This window comes from Colletotrichum godetiae (genome assembly GCF_030913485.1).
Source record: "Colletotrichum godetiae strain CBS 193.32 chromosome Unknown BDP55scaffold_37, whole genome shotgun sequence".
NCBI classification, from domain to species: Eukaryota; Fungi; Ascomycota; class Sordariomycetes; order Glomerellales; family Glomerellaceae; genus Colletotrichum; species Colletotrichum godetiae.
The window spans coordinates 270418-294898 of NW_026851285.1; the positions used below are offsets into that span (position 1 = coordinate 270418).

The following is a 24481-nucleotide window of genomic DNA, read 5'->3' on the forward strand; positions in this document are numbered from 1 at the left end:
TGTGTGGCTGTCACTACGAAGTACAGAGCAAGAAAGAACTGCACCTACATCACTATCCTTCCTCCTCCTCCGTCATCGTCCTTCAACTACCCGCTCTCCGTAGCATGCGAGTGGAAGCAGTTTGCAGCTCTTTGAGTTGTGGGAGTGGTGGGCATCCTTCGTTCCTGCAACGGTGACCTCCTCCCTACTCTCCCTTGGACCCCTTCAACAAGGCCCAGCGATTAGCTGGCTGGGGGCAAGCAAGCATATCGAAGCGCCCAAGTCTCTAAGTGCCTTTAGTGCCGCACATCAAATACCACAAAGCGGACGGCAATCCAGCCCGTTGAATTTCCTTGGCTCGGTCTGGAGTAACCGAGCTGGCAAGGATCGTGAATGCCATATCCGCAGTGCATACAGTAATAGGATGGGAGTTACGGGGCCGGAACGATTCAGACTGACTCTGCACTTTGCTTTCTCTCTCTTTGTCGGTCTCCGCCTCTCTTGATATCTCTCTCTCTCTCTATCTCTATATCACCGTCGGCCTCCTCCGATCCGAACTAATGCTGCAATGTCATCATCTCGTGCTCCTTTAGATCCGAGTATATTCGCACAGACGGGGTCAACACAATTAAGCAGTCCATCGACCACTTTCCCGTGATTAAACCATGGAGAAAAAACCGAGGCACGGATAAAGTATACCGCGTTTTCAATCCCCTTCACGCCGTGGCGTCCACGGTTCAGACTCCCCTGGCTCTACTACGTAGTCCTCAGGCACATGGGTGATGGGATCGCGCCGCCCACATGCGCCTCCCGCTCCAAACGGCGCTTGGAGCGATTGCGACTGGACAGAGACAGGTCCCCTAGGACAAGGTGGTGGATCTGGGCTTGGTCGAAGCCGTACCGGAGCACAAGTCTTGGACCGGGGCAGAGCGGGAGGGCAAATACCTGGGTACCTTCCTCTCCTCCGCACCCCCTTCGTCTATTCGCATCCCACCCCCTTTCTTCTCGTTCACTCCCCCCCTCTCATCCCACACACCCCTCCCCTCACCACTCAGCTTGCGCCTACTTTCAACATAGCTCAACGCAATGAGACGCTGGAAAAGATGTCTAGGACTCCGTAAAATAGAGGCATACTGGGAGCTGGACCCTTAGGGGGGGAGTTGAGGGGGAAGGAGGATCCGCCGCGCCGCCGCCTGGCGGTTGTTTCGGTACCGCAACGCAGGTACCATCGTGATAGAGCACGCCATCACACAACGCCATCGGCCTCGTTCTATGAGTGTTCTTGTCTCTGGCAAGTTGAACTTGCTGGAGAAGAGTCTTTTCAAGAGAGAGGCAAGTGGTATCGCAGGAGCCTTCCGAAGAGTAGAATAGTGGCAAGATCAAAGTGTGCGTGATGGAAACTGTGTTCGCCTTCTCATGGTGTTTATATTCTGGAAGCTATCTCCATCAGACTTCCCAAGTCATCCCCATTTCATGCAATCAGCCAATCTTGAGGCTTACACGTCCAAGAGACGACCCTATTTGCCTCCCAATTCCCATCATTAACGCCGCATCATAAGTATGTATGCCCACAAAGTCGTCGTAGTTTGCTATTGTACAGGTTTACAGATCAGATAGACCACACCACTACCACCCTCACATCTCATCAGTCGTGACTTCCAAGCCCAGCTTGCCAGCCGGAGCGAGGGGAAAAAAGAAAACACACTCGCTCACTCCGACACCTCTCTCTCTCTCGCTTTTGAGCGCGACTCGTGGTCGACCGTGCTTCCTGAGTTCCCTTGCTCGCTCTTTTTTGGGTGTTCCCTTTTCCACGTCCCCTGCAAACTCCTGGTGACCCTCACACAGCTCCGCAAGGCGAAGCGAGCTGCAGCAAAGTGCAGTAAAAGCCACACCCTTAAAACATGATCCACTCCACCTCGACACCGGGACCCCCGATGCACCTGGTCCAGTTGAACGGGCCCCTACGCATCGCCTCGAGCTTGACGGCCGCCGGGCTCCGAGGCTCGTTGTCCTTCCACTCGCCCGCCCAGAGCCTCTCCAGCACGTCGAGCGCGGCCAGGTTGTTCATGTAGCCCGAGCGCGCCATGATATCGCGGCACTTGCTCCGGATGATGTTCTGCTGGAGCTCGTTGACGCACTCGCTGCCCGCGACGAAGAGCGGCCACAGGAGGAACTTCTCCGCCTGGCTGCCGGCCTCCAGGCTCGTAGCGTAGTAGACCACCTGCGAGACCAGGTTCTGGAAGTTGCTGTGCGTCGAGGGGACGTTGGGCGACGCAAGGCGTTCCGTGTACAGAAGGGCTGCGTAGCGGAAGGCCTCGGACAGGGAGCCCAAGTCCCGGACCTGGGCTGGGGTCGCGGGGGAGGGGAGGGAGGCGTGGAGGCGGGCCGAGTCGAACTCCCAGCTTTGGAGGGCGACGCGGGCCTCTTTCCACTCTCGCCAAAAGTTGTTGCGGTTGTCATCGTACGTTGCCGAAGAGCAGAGCGTCGAAGAGACGAACTCGTCGTCGTCCAGAGTAGAGCCGAACCCGTTGCCGTCAAAACGGTGACCCGGCAAGCTGTAGATGTCACCGAGTTGCTGGTGGTGCATACCGTTGATGTTGCTCTTGAAAGAGTGACCCAGGGGCGAGCTGAGGGGTGACTGCGAGCGCGAAGGGATGTTGCGCGCCATGGGGCTGGTGACGAGGTTCTGGACCGACCGGTGCTGTGAGAGGAGGTTGAGTCTGCCCAGCTTGCTGATGGTCTTGAAGAGCTCGCGGTCACAGCCGACGAGGTTCTCGGCACCAGGGGGAAGAAGCTGAGCGTCAGGCATGACGCCATAGAATGTAGAGTTAAGCTGAGCCTCTCGGTCATTGATGCTGGCCGAGATGGCGTCGAAGTAGGTAAAGATGGCTTCCATCCACGCAGAGTCGCGGGAAGGCGCCAGGTTCTGGGATCGCCGCATGGAGAGGATCTTCTTGACGCCAGCGAACTGAGTGTGAAACTTGGCGATGCCCGACTCTACCATGCGGTAGTGGCACAGAAGCAGGATCGTGGCGAGAACGGAGTCATGGCTGGACTTAGCCGGATCGTTGAGCTGCTGGTTGAGAAGGTGGACAGCCAGGTTCCGGTGCTGGTACTCCTCAGAGAGGGATTGGTCCTCGGGCTGGGCCTCCGCCATCGACTCGGCAGTCGACTTCTCAGCCATAAGCTTCTCGGAAAGTTCACGTGTGTCATGGCCCAAGCTGAGTCTTCGCTTCATCCGCAGGTTGCAGGCAGACAGGGCGCAGATGGCATGCTGCAGGCTCTGACTACTTGAAGCCAGGTGAAGAATGTGTTCTCTGTACGGGTTGCTGGGTCCGTCCATGAAGACCATGCCTGGGCACATGATGTTCTTGTAGTAGTCCATGAAAAAGGGCATCTTTGCAATAAGGTCAGAGTTGACGTGGACGGCCTGCGGCTCGAACATTGTGGGCCACTGAGCCGAAGCGTGGTGATCCGAATGGTGCGGTGACATCTCCTCCGGAGGGGGCGAGGTCCAAACATGGCCATTGGAATTGCAGCTCGTGCTATATGCATCCATCTCGGGTACGCCTAAAAGTCGTCACGTCAGCGAGTCTGATCCTAAAGCAGAGCAGCCGGACAGGGCGTCTTACTCAAAGTGTCACACTCCCGCATCAGTTTCTGACTCAACTGGCTTTCGAAGTTGTCCATGTGTGATGTGAGACTGGAGCTATGTTCGGATGGGGCGTACACGAGGCTCGGGCACGACGTCGGGGCGGCTCTCTGGTCAATAAGAATGGCTGAGATGGGACTCTGGGGCACCGGCGAGCCGTGGGTGCTGTAGCCGTCGTACATTACGTTGGGGCTGTGGAGGAAGGGAATGTCGTCTCTCGAGTAAGAATGGCTGATGGGGGACATGTAATCGCCATCGCTGACAGACTCGAGTGAGGAAGACAGCGCGCTCGAGATGGGAAGAGGTCCCAAGTGAGCACCCAGCTTCCTGTAGTTGGGACCATCCGTCGGCATGCTACTTGAGTACGGAAGACCGCCCCAGTGTCCCGCAGTCATCGATGGGGTGTGCTCGGGGTGTGACATGGAGAGCATGTCGTAGCTGTGAGGGTAGGGTGTCGTGGGTGTTGAAACGACGTGCTCCGGTGAGAAGCCGGCATCGTTGCGCGGGCTCCTCCGAGACATGTCGTCTGCATCGGCCCAGCCTGCACTGGTAGCCGTGGAGTTTGCGCGGGGACGCGAGGGTGACTTCTTTGCAACTCCGGCCACGGGGGGAGCCTTTGCTATGGGAAGAGATAGACCGCGCAACTTGCCTCTGCTGGCAACGCCAACGCCCCAAGTCAGTTGAGTCTTGTAGCCTGAGCACTCGTTGCCGATCTCGAGGCATTGTGAGCAGTAGGGCCGTCTGCGGTCACACTTGACGTTCCTCTTGGAGCAGGTGAAGCAGTCGTCGGCAGCGCCACCGGCGGGAGCGCGTCTTCTCCTTTTCCGGACCGAGGCGGCAGCGGCAGCATCTTTGGCTTGCGCGGATTGTTGTTGAGTTATGGGAGCGGTCATCTTGGCTTGTATGCAAGTTGAGATATGGGATGAAATTGTGGAATGCGTTTTATAGCACGTTTGCGAGACCGAGTGTCAGTCAGGAAGGAAGGATGATATCGGTGTCGAACACTAAGGTAGTCCGGCAATGGTACGGAGGAATTGATGATATTATGGGAAAAGATGGTATACCGCTAGAGGTAAGAGAGCAAAAGATGAAAGCGAGAGGATAAGTCAAGAGGCACAGTAATACATCCAAGTGTGGCAAGCCTCGGGGATGAGGAGTGTATATATGTATCGAGACGTGGTGAGCATTCTGGTTGGCAACCATTGGTTACATGGATGAGAGATTGGCTAGAGATATACAAGCGGCGTGCGAGGATCCTGGGCCTCAGCAAGCAACTCGTCCGGGGGAGAGAAGCGGGTATTGCACAGGCAGTCTGAAAGTACATCATGTGCGTTGACGGGGGGTAGGAGGCAACTTGAGAGAGAGCACCGATGGGGGTGGGTGGGGGGGAAGAGAATGAGTGCAAGAGGATGCTTGGAGGAGCACAGCAACAGCACCAGCATAGGTAGCACGGTAAAAGAGAGACAAAGTGAGTGAGAGAGAGACCGGGGGCGGGCGACTTGGACCGATGGAGAGAAACCTACGTGAAGATGAGCCGGGTTGTCTGGGTGTGTGAGAAGAGAGCGGCGTTCGGGGAGTGTGCCTCGTCTCTGGGTTCCTGGCCGTTCTCTCGATCTTAGTGGATGCGGGAGGTAAGAGCTCGAGAGACACAACGAAGAGTGGGAGGCAAGGCTAGAGAGGAGCGGCGGGCAGGGCAGAGCGAGTGAGAGTCGAGAGTGGGAGGATGAAGATGAGCAGATCAGCGGAGCCGTTGCCAGATGTCTGAAGAGCAGGGGATCCCTAGTGTAGGCAAAGAGGAAGTCCCCATTTCATTGCAGGCACAAGAGCCCAGGGCCCTCGACTGTGGGCTGTGGCTACTACTGGATCCGTAGGTACCTTGCCTCTCGCTGGCTTGCCCGCGATTTTAGGTTGTTCTGGTCAAGATGTGGCCGGACGATGCGACAGGGGCCCCTTGTCGTCCAGACTTTGGAGGGGTTGCATGCCTCATCCATCACCCCCCCCCCCAAATTTCAAAGTGTGTGCGGTGCGATGCGGTGCGGGTGGCTTTGGTGGGCGTTCTATCTTGTTAGTTGTCGATGTTGGGGAAGACAGAGAGAGTTGAATGCGGAGTAAGAGCCTAGAAGAAGACCATTGTCTCCAAGATCTGATACCGAGAGCTTAACATTCGGTGCCTAGTTGGAGAGAACAGCATAACCAGACGCGATCTTAGACACTTCTCGTGCAAGGGCCGAGTGTCACCTTCGCACAATACTCGGCTAGACAAAGACAGAATGCAATCAATATGGTTGGTATCCGCTCTGCTCTCCGCTCTTGAGATGGGATAAACGGAGAGAGGAGAGGTAGGAAGAAAAGAAAAAGGTTGAATCCATGGCTGGTGACATACGATGAACGGAGATCTAACCCGGTCGCCGCAAAAGAACCTGTAGCACGGGAGGGCAGCAAGATAAGACGTGATAGAGGATTGCGGGGGGGAGAAGTTGAAGGTGAGGAGACGAGACGGATAATGATCAATGCACCCACAAGTCAAGGCAAGCAAACGAGGGACGAGAGACGACATGTTCCCTTTTGGCGGCGCTTGAGATCCCTGCTATGAGGTATTCGGCCCCAACAACTCGTATTCATCGGTCCCTGAACATAACAGTTCCCGTAACCAGCCCCTACTTGCTTCCCGGCTTCGCCTGGCCTTGTCCGGCGTATCTGACAGACGAATAGATCGGGCAAGACGAGACACTGACGGTAGATCCATCGGAAATAGCATCATAGCGGGAGCGTCTGGCAGTTTCCATTTGCTGGGATTCTGACAGCGTTGGCCAGTCTCAGATCAGCCCGGACTCTTGACAAGGCCCAATTGTCATTCAAAAACCCGGTCAAGAGAAGGGGAGAGTCGAAGACAGACAGATGAGACAGTCTTCGTTCTGCAGCCTGTCAGTGACGACTGCGCAGTCAGTCAGTCAGTCCGTCCGTCAGTCTCCAAAATGAACGTCTGCACTCGAGAGCAAAAGACTGGCTCGCCGGCTCCCAGCTGCTCCTCTTCGCGCCTAGCCTCAACCTAGCTCAGGTCCTTTTGCAAACCCACCATGAACCCACCCTGCTGCTCCCTGAGCGAAAGCCCCTGCTAGCGACTCGATGCGATGCAAAGCTGCTGCATCTGCCGCGCTACAGGGCAGGGCAGGACAGGGTCGGTCCATGCAAGGACAACGACAACGGCGAGGGCGGAGACGGTGGCCGTGGCCAGGGTGATTGGCAGCCCGGGGGGGGGGTTCTCCAGCTAGCCAGCCAGCCAGCTTGCGTGCTTCTTCTGCATCCAGAATCTCTACAGACTGAGAGGCGTCTGTAAAGAAAAACAAGCCTGTGTGCAATTAACTTTCGGCCTGCTGCGGGCAAGGAACAAGGCGCCGCGAGCTAAAAACGACGCGGACAATTGTCGTCGGACGGGGGTGAGGCTGGAACGGTACTTGACGCTTGGATGAGCGAAACGAGGGACGAGGTCGGTATCTGTACGGTACGGCAATATGAAAAGAAACCAAGCAAGGCCCTTTTCGTTTTACACCATCTTAGTGGTCCGAGTTGGTCTGGCAGCTCTTTGCAATCCATAGAACAAGAAAAGACGAAGGTAGGTTCAAGGTTCAATGTTTGGACGAACTGGCGGCTGCTGCTCCATCGATCAACCCGACCAATAACACGGCCAGGTAGCATCTGCCAATGGAAGCTCCGTCTTGGTAGCTGGGCAATCCCGTACGGACTATCTACGTAGCGTAGTAGCTTAGGTTGAATGACTGGATGGCCCAGTCAACAGCTGATAGGCGCATAGGGTCGAGACTTTGTCTGAGATGATGACTCTCAAAAGATTGCGGCGACAAGAGAAGTCGAGCAAAGGTTCATTGAGGCCCACGAAGAGCGAGACGTAGAAGCCCAAAGTGAGCAGAAGAGCGGATTGCATGTGACAGAAACAGCAACGGAGATGACGATGCGATGCTTGTCACTATTGTTATTGCCGGACTGTGTCTGTTTTTGGTCGTCAGTCTCCTCTCTGTCTGTCTCTATACGGAGAGAGTAGGTATCTATGCACCTGAAGTGAGCGCGAGGGATATGAGATGGAGTGAGCGGGTGAGGCGTGCGGCGCCTGAGTCCAAGGCGAAAGCTACAAGTGAGCCTCTGTCGGCCGCCGCTGTCGGTACATAGTCTTTACGGGGAATCCCGCGGCAAGTGGTAGGTATCTAACGGCAAAGTGTTTTGTAACTCGATCTCACCCGTGTTCCGTGTTCCTCGGCACGCATTCCCTCGAACCGAGCTGACCAGGATGATGACGGGGTGGTTCATCGGTCGTCTTGGAACCCACCCGCTCAACACTGACCACTTGGTGACTTTGTGACTTGTTGCCGGCGCGAGGGCGAGGGCGTGGGAGTCGGGAGAGGGCAGCCAGAGTCAAGCGTGAAGCGACATGTCAGAGAGCGTCGGACATGGACGACGGGTGAACCCCCGCGCCCCACGACGGAGCAATTGTGGTCCATTACCCATGGCCAGCTTTTTGATGGAGATTTCCTGTTCCTGTTCCTGTTCCAGTTCCAGCATCTGTTCCTGATTTCCAAGCAGATGCAAGACGCCCGTGCCCATAGAGTGCCAGTGCGACAAGTAGGTGCTGCGGCAGAGACTTGTCAGTGGCCGGATTTGGTATGTTGGACAAGGTGATGGCTGTGGTGGCGGGTGGTTGTGGTGATGGATGGGTCTTATTTGGTGGAGTGGGCGATGCAGTTCGCGTGTGTCTAATATCCGTGGCATACGGGTCTGATGTATCCGTACTTTGAATCCATATCCAATATCATCGGCGGTTGTTTCGAGCGAAGAGATTTTGTTATCTTTAGCACAGCAACCCTGTCTGCCGATGCGCTCACTCCGGCCTATTGAAAGGTAGAGGCGCGTATGGAGTATCCCGTACTTGGTATCCGTAACTCAGCCAACATCGGGGAGCGAAGGGCACTACGGAGTACTGGTTGATGGATCGTGGCAACAGGTGATGAAAGGGTGGTGCAGTTTGTGACACCTGAAGAGAGCAGCGTACATGTATCCGTACCCATATTCCGAGCCTGTCGTGGTTGGCACGGGCTCTTAAACGCGGTAGCCGTTGAATAATTCAAGTCTGGCTCAAGTGTCAAGTGATGAAAAGGCTTGTCGTCGTTGTGCGGTGAAGCATATCGAGTACCTACATAAAGATACACATAAAGTAATAGACTAGAGAAAGCAACCCATGCCGGATTGGCTGGATGCGTGTTAGACGCAAGGCAAGGTGAGGGAGGTGAGTTGGGTGAGTTGGGTGAGTTGGGTTGGTTGGATCGAGGTCTGCGAGATGTGGAGAGGGGGGAAGGGGTGGGAGGGGAGGGCGGGATGCAGGAGTCCTCTTCCCGCCCGCACTGGAGAAATCTACACCGGTACTCGAGAGTCGAGGGAACGGCACCCGAGAAGGGATCCTAACTTTTACCTTCCCATTAGCTAATGGAAACTTTGAAGGCACACTTGTGTTTGGTGTGTTAGCGATTGCCATCAAACGTCTAACGTCTAATGTCCGATGCCTAATGTTCTTGTTCAAACTCCAAAGAACCTTTCCCTTCTCTCCTTGATACACCTCACCTCGCCTCACAACACAACACACAACACACCTTGCCCCAGCGTAACACTTCGGAAGAAGAATCTCATCACACCGGATCACCCTCACTTCCACCCCAGTCCTTCCGGCCAGGGCCCTTTTCTCTAGAATGCTACAGAAGCACAGGCTACGGTGAACCATGGATTCATGGAAGCCTTGGCCTGCTTGTTGGGCTTGCTGCCTTCTGGACTAGCTGCGCCGTGGCGCCTCTGCACAGGAGCAACAGAGTGTGCCATTGCAGGATAGGTGCAGGGCATCGCATCCCCTCCGCCGTGCAACAGAACGGGCGGCGCTTTTGCTAGACCTTCCATGCAGACTTCGACGCGCCTTCTGCCGTCGGACCAGTCTGCTCAGAGGTCAACCACTTTCAACAGATGTGACTTGCAGGTCAGGCGTAAGCAAGTGCTTGCGAGAAGGGGGAAGGCCCAAGGGGAGAGAGCATGAGGGGGGGGGGGGGAGGCTTGCAGACGAAAGGATGGCGTTCTCCAGGCACACACTCAATCTCACCCACACACTCACACACACTCTCACTCTCACTCTCACTCACCATCACAGGCTCGCTCACCCACACCTCTCCACCATTATCTTTAGTACCTGCCTTCTGCCTTTCTTATCCTTCGGTGGCCGACGGCTTCCTTCGGTAACTCTAGGCAATAGGAAAGAAAGGCGGACGGGATGGGAAGTGAGTAGTGGCGCAGCGGGCGTCAAGCGTTCTGGAAGCTTTGCAAAGAACCTCACATTCCGATCTCGTTCTCGAACCTCATCTAGTCACCGGGGATGCGAGCCTCCTCTCTCTCTCTCTCTCTCTGTCTCTCTCTCACCTCACCTCGAACTCAACAGCGTTTAGCGCCCTTGGTCAAGCAGTACCTGCCACCCACACTTCTCATCACACTTTAGTAATGGGTTACTTACTGCACGTCTCTGAACCGCCATCCCGACTGCCGAGACTTGTCGTTGAGACCGTCGCAACGCAGAAGTCCACCTAGCTGCTTTGGCCTCACCCATCGCCGCCGTCCCATGTTCCCCTCGTCAACCTCGCTTGCGCCGCTGATGACATTTTTGCACGTTCAACTCACTTGGGCTACAACCTACCGGTATCAGGCGACATCAGCACCGCAAACACACATTCGCGGTAGTGTGACTAGAATCAGCAGCAATAGTCCGTCCTAGTATAATTGCCCTTCTACCAGGCCCTGCCAGCTCGACACGATGCGGATGTAGCGATCTCTCCGATGCTTGTTGACACAACTCCTCTTCTTCCGGACCTGGCGGCCTTGGCTTTTGCCTGCTTGGTTCCCTGATCACAGCATGCCAAAGGGCGCCTGGGATGCAATTATCCAAGTACAGATACCTGCTCGCTGGTTCTTCGTGTCTCAAATCTTGCAGGAGTAGCGCCACTGTCACGGTCCCCAGGACGTCCGTCCACACTGACACCCCGGGCTTCACTTCAGGATCCTGGATACCCAGTACCCAACAACTAATGCTGGCTGACGTTGCGTTGGTCCAGATGACAAACGTCCGCACTGACACCGCACGCCCCCATAGCCTTAGCTCGCTTCGCCCGCGAGAGCCAGGTGCACCTGTTCGCGCTCTGTCGGAATCCAACCTCGTCAACAACAACCCTTGAAGGATCAATATCAACGCAGCCCTGAGAGATTGAGAAACCAACATCGGAAACCCGTCAGCCAGCCATGAGTGCGGCAGAGCGACGGGATCGCCATCGTGGGGCTCGCCGGAGGTCGCCCCAGCTCTTTGCTCAGCGTCGGCCGTCTCCATTCATCACATGCTTTCCCCTATTTGCGAGTCTCGGCCGTTCCCTTCTCCATCTCTGCTATTTTGATAGTGTCCAATCCGCGCTCCGAGGTTGTCTTCAGAGCCCACTTCGGACCCGACCGACACCTCCTGCGTCCCTGCGTCCCCTAACCACCGACATTGATCAGCACTCTAGGCCTTGAACACCATAGCCCCTTGTCCCTGGGAGCCCCGAAGGGTAAAATAAAGGGTTTTTGCCCAACTTGATCTGATCTGGGCACAGAGTGGTTTACAGGACCCGGAGAATCGGCAGAATACGGCTTCAGCCACGCTTAAACCTGGCTAGAGGAAGCCCCCAACGCAACCTGAGTGACTCGAGAGAAGCCTTTCCAGAGCAACAAATCATTCAAGCCAAGAAAGACATGTTCACAACCATCCGTGAAGCTGCAGCCCGCGATTCATGATGATGCCTGCTGCGACTCGCCCCTGAGAGCTGAGTCTCAGTCTACGGGTATCGAGCTCCTCAAAGTGCAAAGTGCCCGTGCACACAATATTGGCTTCACAAACCAGTTCCAAGAACAGCAGGTTGGCAAAGTCTCCTTCTCAGAATGGACAATGAGAAGACCACCCCCATGATTCAGTATTGCCGTTCTGACTCCCGCTTGCTCAACTACCGCAAGGCTGGGGCTGTGCGAGACGGGATGTCGGGAGAAGCGCGTCCAGGAGTCTGGTTGACGTGCATTCGACAATCATCGTGAGACATGTCATTGCTACATGGCCCCAACCCACGCCGATGACGAGACGGTGCAGCAGAAGCGCGGACGATGCCTAGAAGGGCAGTTCAAACTTGGACCACTTCATCTTCCGTATCTCTGATATCGTATCCAGAGAGCAGAGGGTCATCGCACATGGTTTGACTTCTCCTTGATGTCACCCAAGATGGCGACGTCGTCGAGAGAACGTTCGCCAGCTTCCTCTCCTGCTGCACTCAGAGAAGTATCCTCTGGCAGTCGCAGCGACGATAGCACCAACCCTAATCAAGAACAGTCTGAACAGAGCAGCGATACACTTTCCGCCTAGCGCGGGGAATGCAGTTCGGAGCGCTAGAAGGACCGAGGAAGCATGCAGAGAAGCTCTCTCTCCAAACGCCATTTCAGAGTCAGGGGGGTGGTCTAAGCCTCACTCGATGCAAAAAGTCCTCAAGCCAGCCGTTAGCGTGGTGACCGGCTCATCCCCCCGTCGGCGAGTTAAATTCGACTTTGCCGTCTCCAAGTGTGCGCCTCCCGTCATCCGTCATCCGTCAACCGTCAAACCGTTCGTTCACCGCAACGCGCGAACTGCTCCGGCCAAAGGCAGCCAACCATAGCCAGTTGAAGAAAGGATCCTGTTGAAGCCCGGCTCGCTGCCGTCATCTGCTTCCTTTTCGCTCAATTTGTCTCCCCCCACCCCCATTCTTCGGTCTCGGGACGTGTGGCTTGTCCCCGTATCTGTTTGGTCAACGATTGGTTTACGTCTCTCTACCTAGCGATAGGGTAGTGCTGTGGGCGCTGCCGTTCGTTCGTACATAGGACCGTTCTTCACACATTGCCATATTCTACCCAACCATCACTCCTTCAGCACCCCTGATACCAGCTTAACTCTATCAGGCTCGAACAATGTGATTGGCTGCGGGTTGTTACGACCGCCAACACCATCTCCCGAGACATACCTACACACATCATGCCGGTTTTGTGGACGACGTCTAGGTTGGCGGCCATGGGCAGACTTCTCTTCCGTATGGCACCGGAGCAACATGGTGCGGGTTTTGGACACTGGCGGTTTGACGATTTGTGCCCAAATCAAAGCCATTTACTGGGTGGCAGGGTCAGGGTCTGGACGCTCTGTCTAGACAATGGACTCTGGACTTTACACTGCACGCTGTTGTCACTGTTTCTCAAGTGAGAGTGAGCCCACCGCCACTTCATCGAAACCCTAGAACCTGCCCCTCGATTCCACGCTAGGCCGGCCGGTGAAGGTGAGTAGAGGGGTGACCCCCAACCATCTCCGCCTGGGACTGATCATTCTCTCTCTCCATTTCCATTAGGACTGACATTATCGCGCTTGCCAGGGCTCCATGAAAGGTCTGGTGCAGGATGAACACGCAGACACCACGTACCTACAGTACATCACCCTTCTCTGAAGCTTGATCAGATCATTATGCAGACGGCCATGCATCGCTCAACCATTCCGTCTTGAAAGATCACCTGGGACGTCATCGTACCCCTTCGACAACAGCGCGAGCCTGGCCTTTTGATGATGGCATGCCCATAGAGTTCATCATCCCGCGCCGCCGCTGCTGTGGGAAAATGGGTGGTCTGCCAGCTGGCTCTGGCTCAAGAACCCCTGCTTAATATCAATCCTTGTCTATCGAGCCGCCAATTGCTTTTCTCTCCCCTTGAGCATCGACATCTTGCCAGACTTTTCCACCGACTGGTTCTGGCATGAAGAAAAGCGCCTGCCGCGATCCCTGCTCGGAAATTTGCTTCAGCACTGACAACGGCGGCTGTTTGGCAAGGTCGCTTCGATGTCCGGTGCGTCCAGAGGCCCCCGGTCAATGTCGGGCTACCCCCTGGTCTTATCCTCGGGGCTCTTTTAAAGCGTGGATTTGTTTATGTATAGCTGCGAAAAAGAAGGAAACATGGAAAAGATAGGTACTGGGCAAACTGGATTCCGTAAGCTCAAGCCAATCCCCGTATCCCCCTTATGCCTCGCTCTCATCGCACTCTCTTCGTATCTAGATGTCATGATCATCCCCCATCGGTCTGCTCATCACATCTCGTCGAATCGGCTCGCCTCACGCCTCGGACCTTGAACGATTTACCGCTATCTTATTGGCGCTGCAACGTTGCAATCACCGTCTTAACAGAGACAAGCGTGGTCCCGGGGACTAGCGAATGACAAGCGCCAACGACCGCCTCCAATAGTATCGATCAGAGACCGTGGGGTGGAGTAGACTTCATAAAGAGAATACCGTCGTTCGACCTCCAGTGTTTGGGACTCGATCGGTAGGAAAGTTGTGGAGGGTTCGGACGGCAAGAGTAGCCTGACTCTTCCTCAGGCCGATATGTCGGGCGTCCAGTTCAATCCCGCCGGTGGCAATCATCAATCCTTTCTTTTAGTCTATACTAATCGGTCCTGATGCAGTGGCCCGCTCGTAGCGACGAACGGCACAATTACGATTACGCAGCCGCAGCCTCGTCTGTCGTTTGATGCCTAGTCTATTTGTACTATCGGTTCCTTTACAAAGAGAACGACGTTTGCTGAGCCGTGGCAACCTTTCGAGCTTACATCAAGCTAGTTCGAGCTTCTCGATTATTCGGCCCTGGGAAACATCGTCAAGACTATTGATTTAGTTCTGGAAATCAGTAGTCTGCCTAACAAGTTACCGAGATACTGCACAGTCCGTCAATACTAAAGGCGATTGTGCTCGGGCGGGGTTGAGTTGACTACATACTACTTTTACGTACTGACACATAGGAAGGATCATCTTACCGCCGCTCGCTCACATGTCTTTGTATTCGTATATGTCTCTCTCGTTTTCAAGGGTTCACCAAGCGGGACTTTGAAGATCGGGGGTCTGGGCCAAATGTTTAAGGCAAGTTAAGCTCGTCGCGTGCCCTTCTGTTCGTCTCGTGCAACTTTCTTTCCCCGCAAACTGGATCGGGGTGGCATTCCGCGGCCATTGCTTTCCCTTGCCCCAGCATCAAGCTAGTCTTGCACGATTACCGACGGAGAGGTCGTTGACAGGACGCCATGACTAAAGATGGACCATGAATTTGCTAATGCCAATGTCACGCGTGCCAACGACCCGTCGACCCCTTCCTTCCGCAAGATACACGGAGACGGTAGACCAGATCAGCGGAGGCGGCAAGGCGGCTTTTGACGTTCAAGCATTTCGACCGTTGGGCGATTTGCATGTAGCAATCTAAGGCCGGGGAAGGGGCGTGGTTTTGCGGACGAGGCCCTTGATGCGGGTTCGTTGACCGTTGTTTTCCCCGCATTTAATTCCCCTTTCACAACGCCAGCATGGACGAGTTAGCCTCACGGTCGTTTCTATGGACGATGTCGTCGTCAAAGGGCTAGCCGGCACGCTATCTCGAGTCCCTTTTCTTGGCGGTTCTCCGACTCGGCTTCGTTCAAGATTAGAGGGGGGAGGATATCATCGGGAGTGGACGGGGGACCTTGATTCCAATCACTTCTTGCTCGTTCGCCCTTTTGCCTTTCGAGCATCGTTGTCCTTCACACCACGGGTCCCCTTGCCAGGTTCATCATGTGGCGTTTCACACGTCCTCGAAAAACGAAGATCGTGGCTGGGCCCAGAAGTCGACTGTGGCAGTATCCCCGAGGCAGGTGTGTGTTGTGTACGTGTGAACAAGCGTGTGCCTGCGTTCCCTCTTTTCCAGGAACGTATGCGAGAAATTCAAACGGCTCCCTGCCGGCGGCCGTACCCTACCTACCCTAATCACTTCTCATCCCACTCGATGCCCTTTCTTTTGCCTTGGTCAACAGCTTGTGAGAGATACGTCAGTCGTCACAGGAAACCTGGAGTGTGAAGTCTATACTGACGGGCCAGCCTCTTTCCCTAACTAAACCTCGCTGCCCCCACCCACCCCAAGTCCTCGAGCTCTTTGCCTGATTTGGATCCGATGGAGAAGTAGGAACCAGGACCATGCGGGGTGTGGTTCTTCTTGCTCGAGCAGTGTGTGGTGGTGCGGCCACGACCCCCCGCTTGGCTTCCACAAAAGTTCCCAGCCCGGCTGCCGCAGGCCCGCATCGGCACAGGGGTGCGGCGCGAGGGGAATGGGACGCACATCATGTACGCACGGGTGTGGTGGACATCTTTGCTTGTTGTTGAAGCTGTGGCTATCCTCTCGTCTACGCAGCCAGAGAAAGGTACCTCCCTCAGCAAGCATCCCACAGGACCCTTTTCCTGGTCTTCCTGCTAGGCTCCTGTCAGGAGGCTGTTTTCGAAATTCGGGAGGGCGTCAACTGTCACGTCAGGCTAAAGGTGATGAGGTTCTTTTGTAACCCCTCGGACGTTTCTCTTTCTCGCTTGGGTATACTTTCCGGTCTCTCTCTCTGTGTCTCTCTTCCTCTCCCCTTCTCCGTCTTGTTGCGAAAACAGCTGGGCCATGTATCGATGCTGCCAGAGAGAATTAGAAAGAAAGGTCCATGTATGCAACCCTACCCGGCGATGTTCTACCTACTTCGACCCAATGAGATGAATTGGAGACGAAGGGGTGGTGGTCTGGCCCTGGACCCTTTTCCCTCTCCCACCTCTGGGCTTCTGGGCGGCGACTACAGCAAAGCGTGACTTTCTCGAGATCTACCCAAGCTTCGCTGAAGATGGTGAGAGATTCTCGGTCTCTGACGCGGACGACTTTTGCGCATCTCTGGGCATCCCATTCATATCAGAGTGCCCCCTCCCCTCCACCCCTCGAGATGTGCGCCTTCCCAGTAGGAAAATCGATTCGCTGATCCGCGACATCGGACGATGTTATTGCCATCTGTGGGTAGCGGTAGTGGTAATCGTCTCCATCGCCACACCTTCTCTCGAGGTCTAAAATGGAATCAGGAATTCTGGACCTCTCTCTACCTCTTCCTCTCTCTCCGTGTGTCCACCAGATGTCGATGTCTAGACCTCGAGACCGGCACCAGGGTCTTTTCGCCCCTCCTCTCCCCGTTGCCGTTGCCGGCCCGCAAACGGGGCCCGGGTGCGTCACAATGGCACGCAAGATCGCCGCTCCCCCAAGGTCCTCGCTGTTGTTGTGTTTTTGGGTCATGTCCTGATGTTGGATGGATCCAGAGGAACCTCAAAGTGAAGCGGCAATTGCATGTTTGGTACTAGGTACTGCACCTCTGTAGGTTCAAATGTCTTGGCTGCAACTGTCAACTTTCACAAGCATGAAGAATTCCATTAAAAAACAAGCAAGCAGCAGTACCGGCCGGAGTGGACCAAGCTCTTGGTGAAAGTGCCGCTGGTGTTACCGCACATGTTGAGAGAGGAGGATGTCCAATAATACGGAGATGCATGGGAAAGCCAAGCCGGCGGCTCTGGAATCAGTGTTTTCGTATTGCTCTTGGTCATTGTTGATAGAATTACGAGTGAAGAGAAAATTTTGCAACTTCCGCAATTCTCTCTTTGAATGGCGTTATACAGCACTAATCCAAATGCCATCTCCTTCTTCTTATTTTACTTTACTTGATTCTCATTTCTCTTCCTTCCCCTGCTCGTCAAAAGTTCGTTCGTCCCGCTTCGCGCCATTCTCTGGGCATTTCCTCATTGTTGCCTCCCCCCTTCTCCGAGCCTTGCCTTTCTGCATCTGTAGGTCCGAGGCAAATCTGGCGTTACAGTGACACGACAGGCAAGAAGAGGAAGAAGGCAAAAGATGAAGAAAAGGCGACATGGCCAACCTAGTTTCTATTACTTGATCGTCTCCGGCACTTGGGGGGCGTGTGCTCTTCAAGCGAGAAGCATTGGGCAGCTGGGCACGCGATGAAGTCCCATAACTATGGGGTCGAGGATGTGGGTGAAGAGACGCATTGTGCATTGTGCAATGCCGCAAAAAAAAAACGCGCACGACCCAGGGGGCGTGAGCCAGATTACACGACTCTTTGTCTCTGTCTCTGCCTCTGTCTCTGCACGCCCACGAGAGGGAAAATCTTGGCGTTTTCCACTGTTCATCTGCGGTGGGACGAGATGAGGCAGTGGGTGATGGAGCCTTGTGTGACTGTGAGTCGCCGCCGTGGGGGGCTCCTGGTTTCATTTGCGTGGCAGCACATGGCAGAATATCTCTTTCTATGTTCTGGATCTTGGGAAAGGAGAGATATCGAGATGAAATGGAAGGGGGAAGCTTTTGTTGTCCTGGCAGCGTTCTCGTGTTCTGCGGGTGAACGGGGACTAAGTAGTCTTCGAAGATATTGATAGCAAACTAGACGTTGATGCATTAGAGATCAGTTTCAGACCGTATGAGCAGGATGTTTAGTGTCCGTACACGCTCTGTGACTATCATTGAGCTCTAACCGATATGTGTATGACAGTATGAATCGTCCTGACCGCGGCTTGTGGTATAGTTCCGCCGTTTGTATGGCTTGATGTATCACGTTGTCTAAGATTCCGAGTCAAGATGGAGGTCTTTAGTTGTTGGTGTTTAAGTGCTATACTCTGCAAGCACCAAGACAGACTAATTCCTTGGGATTCACTCTGTCTCAGTTCACTATCCTGTCTCCATTGTCAACTCCATGGATCATGATTCGGGAAGCGAATGAGTTGAAGCTCGGCTAATCCTGTTTATTGGATCGTGATTTACTTCTTGTTCCATAATATCATGCCTCATAAGACTCTTGATCATGCCCTAAAATGTGATTGTATGCCACGCTCGTCTCTCTTTAATGGACATGGGCATCTGACGTTGCGGGGGGTCCGTGAGTGGCTTCACGTCGACATATGCCCGAAGCCTCCTCGCTCTTATGATTTCAACTCGTAAAGTCTCCAACTTTCAGTATTATGACCATGACTCTGGTATCGGAAAGGATGCTCCTCTCCGTCAAGCTAAGGCATGTAGCATCTACCGGCCTGTATGGACAGATTGGGAGGCTGCGTGAATCGGCGAGACCTACCGTCTTCGCTTCCTACTTTGCAATGGATGAAACCAGCTGTCTTAACACTCGAAGACCGATATCGAATAAGTTTGAATACGTCTATAGCAATAGCCGATTCGCTTTGAACTTAGGCTTTTGCGTCCCTGGCCCGATACACCTCGTCTGGAGGGCAAAGTCTAGAATGTCGACCGTGGTTGAGAATTTGTGAAAGGGATTTGTAACCAAGAAATCGTGATTCAATCCAGGGGATCACTCGTAAGGGAGAAGGCAGAACGCATGCTCTCAAGCGATAAACCCTTACGTACGTGGAGCCTCATATTCTATGCCTGGTGTGCTTACGGCTTTCGCTAGCTGCTGAGATCGATCTCAGATGCATTGGAGTTTCAAAGGAGATTTCATAACGTGATAATATTTTACAAGCGGGATGATGTGAGTTCGTACCATACGACTAGTGCTTATTTGCTTAAGCAAATGTACGCATTACACTGAATTGTGGGTTGCAGATATGAATATCAAGTTGGAGCTTCACAAAGTATCACTGCCATTTTCTTGGACCAAAAGTATTGTATTCCCGTTATGAGACGGATTCCTATTCCATTTGACAACTCAACATCTGAAGGCCATTTATTACTCACTGATGATGATTGTTCAAGAGTGATATCACCGAATGAGATTGGACTTTTCAGTGTTAGTCGATGGTTCACTGTTGTCTAGAAAGTAATTTACTACGTGTACGTGTAGCCGCTCACCAAAAACAGCAATGAGGTTCTTTATGGCGTTGAGAATCCTATGAAGCATGTTTTGAGCGGTAACTGAACATTCCAAGCCCTTATACGGTGAACTTATGTTGTTTTTGTACAACATCGAAGGTTCCACCGAAATAGCCCAAAAAAGAATGAGGCCTCTCTTCCGGCGGCAAAGTGCCACTCGTCGAGTCCCTCGAGACTGAAAATACTGATAGAGTTGCAAATCACCGGTATTAAAAAAAGTGATTTCGCAAAACGAAGCAGCAAGGAAGCTAAACATCGTGTTTGGTCACTTGGGCCAGTAGTGGCATATCTCTTCTTCGCGCATTTGAGAACACCACCAGTTCTACGCACGCTTAGCAGAGAATCGTCGTCTATCATGGTCGCTCGGCTTCCTGCCCAACATTGAGTCGTTTAAGCACCGCCAATATTGAGGATGAAAATCTAGAGTGGTGTATTGTGAAAGCACTTCTGTAAGCTGCCATAATGAGACATGTGGTTCACTGTTGAGTAGCGAGGAATAGCGTCGTTATTTAATCTCAAATTCAGGCTGGAATGAGGTGCTCTTCTGTTCTGCATCAAGTCTAGGAGCCGTCAACTCCAACGGGGAACTCAAGGAAGAGGCCATTTGGGCCTGGGGTACCTTGAACAGGGCCAAAGACCAACGATTGCCGATTATGCTGTTGCAGAGGAGTGCTTTACCCTTCAAGTGGTTACGAGGAGTTGGGTCTTTGGCCTAGAGAAACTTCCACGGCGAGGATCTAAGCCATCATAGCCAATATTAACTAGAATCGGCTTCACAAAGTGATGAGGAGAGACTGTAAGAAACGATTACTTTTGGACAGTTGTTAGTAACTGCTGAAATGCAATAGGGAAAGCGACCCGGTCATCCTTCCATTCGTGGATCGGAGCCAAATATCCTGCTAATGGTAACGGCATTGATGTGCGTAAAACCAGAACCATCTTGCCTCCAAATTTCAAGACCAAATTCCACGGGTACAGGATGAATTCTCTACCTCTCACAGAGGCTAGCAGTGACATTCAATGATGAGCATGAGTTGGCTTATGCTTTTCCTACTGATAACATGAAGCTGTACAAGTCTGATAATGACTCATTTTGGGATCATCTTTGAGTTGTCACCTCGTCTCAACAAGTTCATAGAGACATGTAACAGAACAAATCACTATATTGATTCATGTTGTTGATTATCCTCCGTACTAGACTAAACCGAAGGGAGTCGGACGTTTGTCAACTACACTACGAGACCTGCGCGTATGGCTCGGATTTTCCCGAACAAAACACAACAGGACCCCATAGTCCGCAGCTGAACGCACTCTGGGTATCATTCTCTCCTTCTCGCGTTTATTTCTTCTCCAGCTCGTCGATGATGGGCTTCTCCAAGCTCTCGGGCTTGGTGGTGCTGGCCCAGCGGCCCTTGACCGCGCCGTCGCGGCCGATGAGGAACTTTTCAAAGTTCCACTTGATGCGCTTGAGGCCCATGATGCCGGGCTTCTCCTCCTTGAGCCACTGGAAGAGGGGGTTGGCGGCGTCGCCGTTGACGTCAATCTTTTGCATGATGGGGAAGGAGACGCCGTAGTTGACCTGGCAAAAGTTCTGGATCTCGTCATCGGAGCCGGGCTCCTGGCCGCCAAACTGGTTGCAGGGGAAGCCGAGGATGACAAAGTCGTCGCCGTGCTTCTCCTTGATGCCCTTGTAGAGCGTCTCGAGGCCGGCGTACTGCGGGGTGAAGCCGCACTTGGAGGCGGTGTTGACGACGAGGACGACCTTGCCCTTGTAGTCGGCGAGGGGGACCTCTTGGCCGCGCTCTGTTTTGAAGGGGAAATGCATGTCAGCCAACTCGTCGTAGTCATGTTGATTGGTTAGCGCGCAATGGTCGAATTACACGTACTGTCCAAGGGCTTGAAGTCGTAGAAGCCTGTTGCGGAAGCCATTGCTGCGGTTGTGTGGATTTGTTGTTGCTTTTCTGCGATAGCTCTTAGATTACCCCGCAATTGGATCTTGTTGATGAGTTGCGGTCGCTTTGGCGATGATGCACAAGTTTTGAGTGAGTTGATGAAGGGAAGAAAAAAACTTGGATGATGCACAGCTACAGAAGCAACAGTGGAAGTTGTTATGGGAGAGAAGGCTCTGGTATGTAGTTGACGAAACATGCCATGCGTGACGCCACGAGGGAGGGATTGGGTGATGCAGGGTCGGGAAGGGAAGTACGTCGTCCTTTCCTGTCACGCCTGTTGGGTCCCTTTGCCAGTGTGCTGCCGGGACAAAGTTTCAATCCGGTTTCCAATGGGTCCCCGGGCACGGGCGTGCACTCGCATCGAAGCCACACCAACAGACTACTGTGTATCCGTATTTGCCTACGGATACCTTCCATTACCGTTAGTGTTGCACCATCACACTACCAACGCCTCCACAGAGCTGCACTTTGACACCTCGAATGGGCCAGAACAAGAGGGGCACGACGGGGTCTTCGGTCGAAAGTGGGGCTCTATCACGATGGATGCGGGAGGGTCGACAAGCTCTGCATCGGCCGAGGTACGGGACGGCATGTCCTGGTTCCGTTTTGTTTCACTCCAGACATCCCAATGTCACAGCTTGTCTTTGGTGATAAGATGACTACGCAGTACAGGTATCAAACAGTGCATCACAAATCTCAGTTCCCATAGCAAGCTCTGCTCCTAAGATTCTTGTTCGAGGTCAACCAGCAGATTTCGTCTTTGGCAGCTCATTGACTTGACAATACTGAATCACGACTTCGGATTCCTGAAGCGAACGCGAGACCCGGCTTTTCATGTGAGAGTGGAGCCAGTCGGTTGAATTCGTTGTTCCGGTGCCCGAGTCCGCCAGTCCAGCCGGATTTGAACCTTCAACTTTTGCAAGTTTGTCCAGCACCAACTTTGAAGTCCGGGTCTTCCGTGGCGGCCAGACTTCCCGAGTCGAGGCAAGAACGCCGATGAGGCCGGGGTGAAGCTCCCTCGCCACAACGTTATCGGCACTTAGCCACCCACTGATTGTTAATTACTAAGCAGACCGGAGCCGAGCCGAAGCGGATCAATGCTTGTTCCGTCATAGCTCCCTCACCGAGGTGATTTCCATATTTGGAATGCAAGCTCCATCCTGGGCCAATTACCGTGCCGGACTCTCTCAGTGCAATTTTTCCAATCACCAGCACGCGAATCAACTGAATCACGTCAGGGTGCACAAGGCTTTGCTGCAACCCATTGCGGATACGGCTACCTACCTAATTACTCCAAAGTCCAAAGTACCTAGAATTGGGGGGGGGCCCGCAACCCGGCCGCGGTCTCGTTCTATCAACGTCCCGCCGCTATCACCACCCGCTATCGATAAGGAACTACCCCGCCTCGGACCGTGCTCTCGAAGGAGCTCGAGCGCGAGCCCAGCCAGCAGCGTGGGACCGCCGCCCCATGGGGTGTGACGAAATATGCCCGCCGTCAGGAAGAAGACGAAGAAGCAGCGGCGGGAGAAACGACAACTCGACATTGCAAGACGGATACTCGTGGAAGAGGCCCTGTCGACACTAACACCGCCCCTGCCAGCCATGGATCCCCAAGCGAAGCGCAACATTGTCATCGTCGGTACGTCTACAACACAACAGGGTCGTCGTCGTCGCCGCTTCGGGTAGACTGATATGAAAGGGACGACACTTACAGGTGGCGGCATCATCGGTTCCACAACAGCCTACTTCCTCACCAGACACCCGAAATACAACCCCGCCCTCCACCGCATCACCATCCTCGAGGCCACCGCCATCGCCTCAGGCGCCTCCGGCAAAGCGGGCGGCCTGCTCGCCCTCTGGGCCTACCCGTCCTGCCTCGTCCCGCTCTCCTACCGCCTGCACAAGGAGCTCGCGGCAGAGCACGGCGGCGAGAAGAGATGGGGCTACCGGCGCGTCAACTGCGGCAGCTTCGAGGCCCGCGTCACGAAGCAGACGCTCGAGAACGTGAAGCAAGCCGCCGTGAAACCCGAAGCGGTCGCGCCCGGCGCCAATGACGGCGAGCAGGAAAAGGGGTGGGAGAGGCTGCCGAAGCAGGACGAGGCCGCCGAGGCCATGTTACGGGATTCAGGCATGCCGGGGGACCTCGACTGGATCGATCACGCCGCCGTCGAGACGTACGCCGAGATGGGCCGGCCCGGGGCCACGGAGACGGCGCAGGTGCACCCGTACGACTTCACCACGTCCATGGCGGTGCTGGCGCAGGAAAAGGGCGTCGAGGTGCGGACCAACGCGCAGCTGAAGAGGATTATCCCCGGTGAGGATCGCGTCAAGAGCGTCGAGTACCTCGACCGCGAGACCAACGAGACCCGGACCATCGACGACGTGACGGACGTTCTGGTCTCCGCGGGCCCCTGGACCGGCCGCCTGCTGCCGCGGTCCAAGGTCACGGGCCTGCGGGCCCACAGCGTCGTCTACAATGCCGACGTCAGCCCATACGCCGTCTTCACCAGCATCAAGCTCCCGGCCGACTTTGTGCCCGAGCACCGGGTCAGTAAAGGCCAAAAGAGGAAACACAAGCGCGTCGTCGACCCTGAGATTTACGCGCGGCCGTACGGCGAGGTGTATGCATGTGGTTGGTGACCCTTCTCCCCCTTTTCTCATACATTCCCCTCTCCCTCTCTTTTCAGATGGCAGACGGGGACCCAAAATCTTGGCAACATGAAAACTCACAGCAAATACCCCAAACTCTAGGCGAACCAGACCAGGACGCACCCCTTCCAGAGACAGCAGACAAGGTCCAAGTAGACGAAGCCAACTGCGACGACATCATCTCGTACATCGCCACCGTCAGCCCGGCCCTGGCGGCCGCCTCCATCAAGGCGAAGCAGGCGTGCTACTTGCCCCAACACGAGTCCGGGCCCCTCATCGGCGCGACGTCGGTGCCGGGCCTGTGGCTCGCGGCCGGCCACACGTGCTGGGGTATCCAGAACGGTCCCGCGACGGGGAAGCTCATGTCTGAGTATATACTCGACGGCAAGACCGCCAGCGCCGATATCTCGGAGCTGGACCCGAGGCGGTATAGAGTCTAGATGTT

At 54.4% G+C, this 24481-nt stretch overlaps 4 protein-coding genes across 4 annotated transcripts; 1 reads left to right on the forward strand and 3 right to left on the reverse strand.

Annotated features, from left to right (window-relative positions):
- Positions 1-1873: 1873 nt before the first annotated feature.
- BDP55DRAFT_696025 (fungal-specific transcription factor domain-containing protein) lies at positions 1874-4524 on the reverse strand (the record flags this gene model as incomplete). Its single annotated transcript, XM_060577540.1, has 2 exons — positions 1874-3549; positions 3612-4524. The coding sequence occupies 2 exons, from the start codon at positions 4522-4524 to the stop codon at positions 1874-1876; spliced, it is 2589 nt and encodes an 862-aa protein (XP_060426569.1).
- Positions 4525-10249: 5725 nt separating this feature from the next.
- Positions 10250-11501, reverse strand: BDP55DRAFT_247336 (uncharacterized protein). The gene has a single exon (XM_060566254.1). It carries the CDS (start codon positions 11046-11048, stop codon positions 10380-10382), a length of 669 nt encoding a protein of 222 aa, XP_060426570.1. The 5' UTR covers positions 11049-11501; the 3' UTR covers positions 10250-10379.
- A 9273-nt stretch (positions 11502-20774) lies between these two features.
- On the reverse strand, positions 20775-21364 carry BDP55DRAFT_634832 (glutathione peroxidase; the record flags this gene model as incomplete). Its single annotated transcript, XM_060572718.1, has 2 exons — positions 20775-21238; positions 21322-21364. 2 exons carry the CDS (start codon positions 21362-21364, stop codon positions 20775-20777), a joined length of 507 nt encoding a protein of 168 aa, XP_060426571.1.
- Positions 21365-22872: 1508 nt separating this feature from the next.
- BDP55DRAFT_558143 (FAD dependent oxidoreductase) lies at positions 22873-24476 on the forward strand (the record flags this gene model as incomplete). The annotated part of the gene is made up of 3 exons (XM_060569768.1): positions 22873-23026; positions 23102-24019; positions 24139-24476. The coding sequence occupies 3 exons, from the start codon at positions 22873-22875 to the stop codon at positions 24474-24476; spliced, it is 1410 nt and encodes a 469-aa protein (XP_060426572.1).
- Positions 24477-24481: the final 5 nt, after the last annotated feature.

What these genes read in the sequence shown, in the direction of transcription:
- BDP55DRAFT_247336 (XM_060566254.1), bottom strand. Translation starts at nt 11,048, where the DNA reads ATGGAGACGGCCGACGCTGAGCAAAGAGCTGGGGCGACCTCCGGCGAG.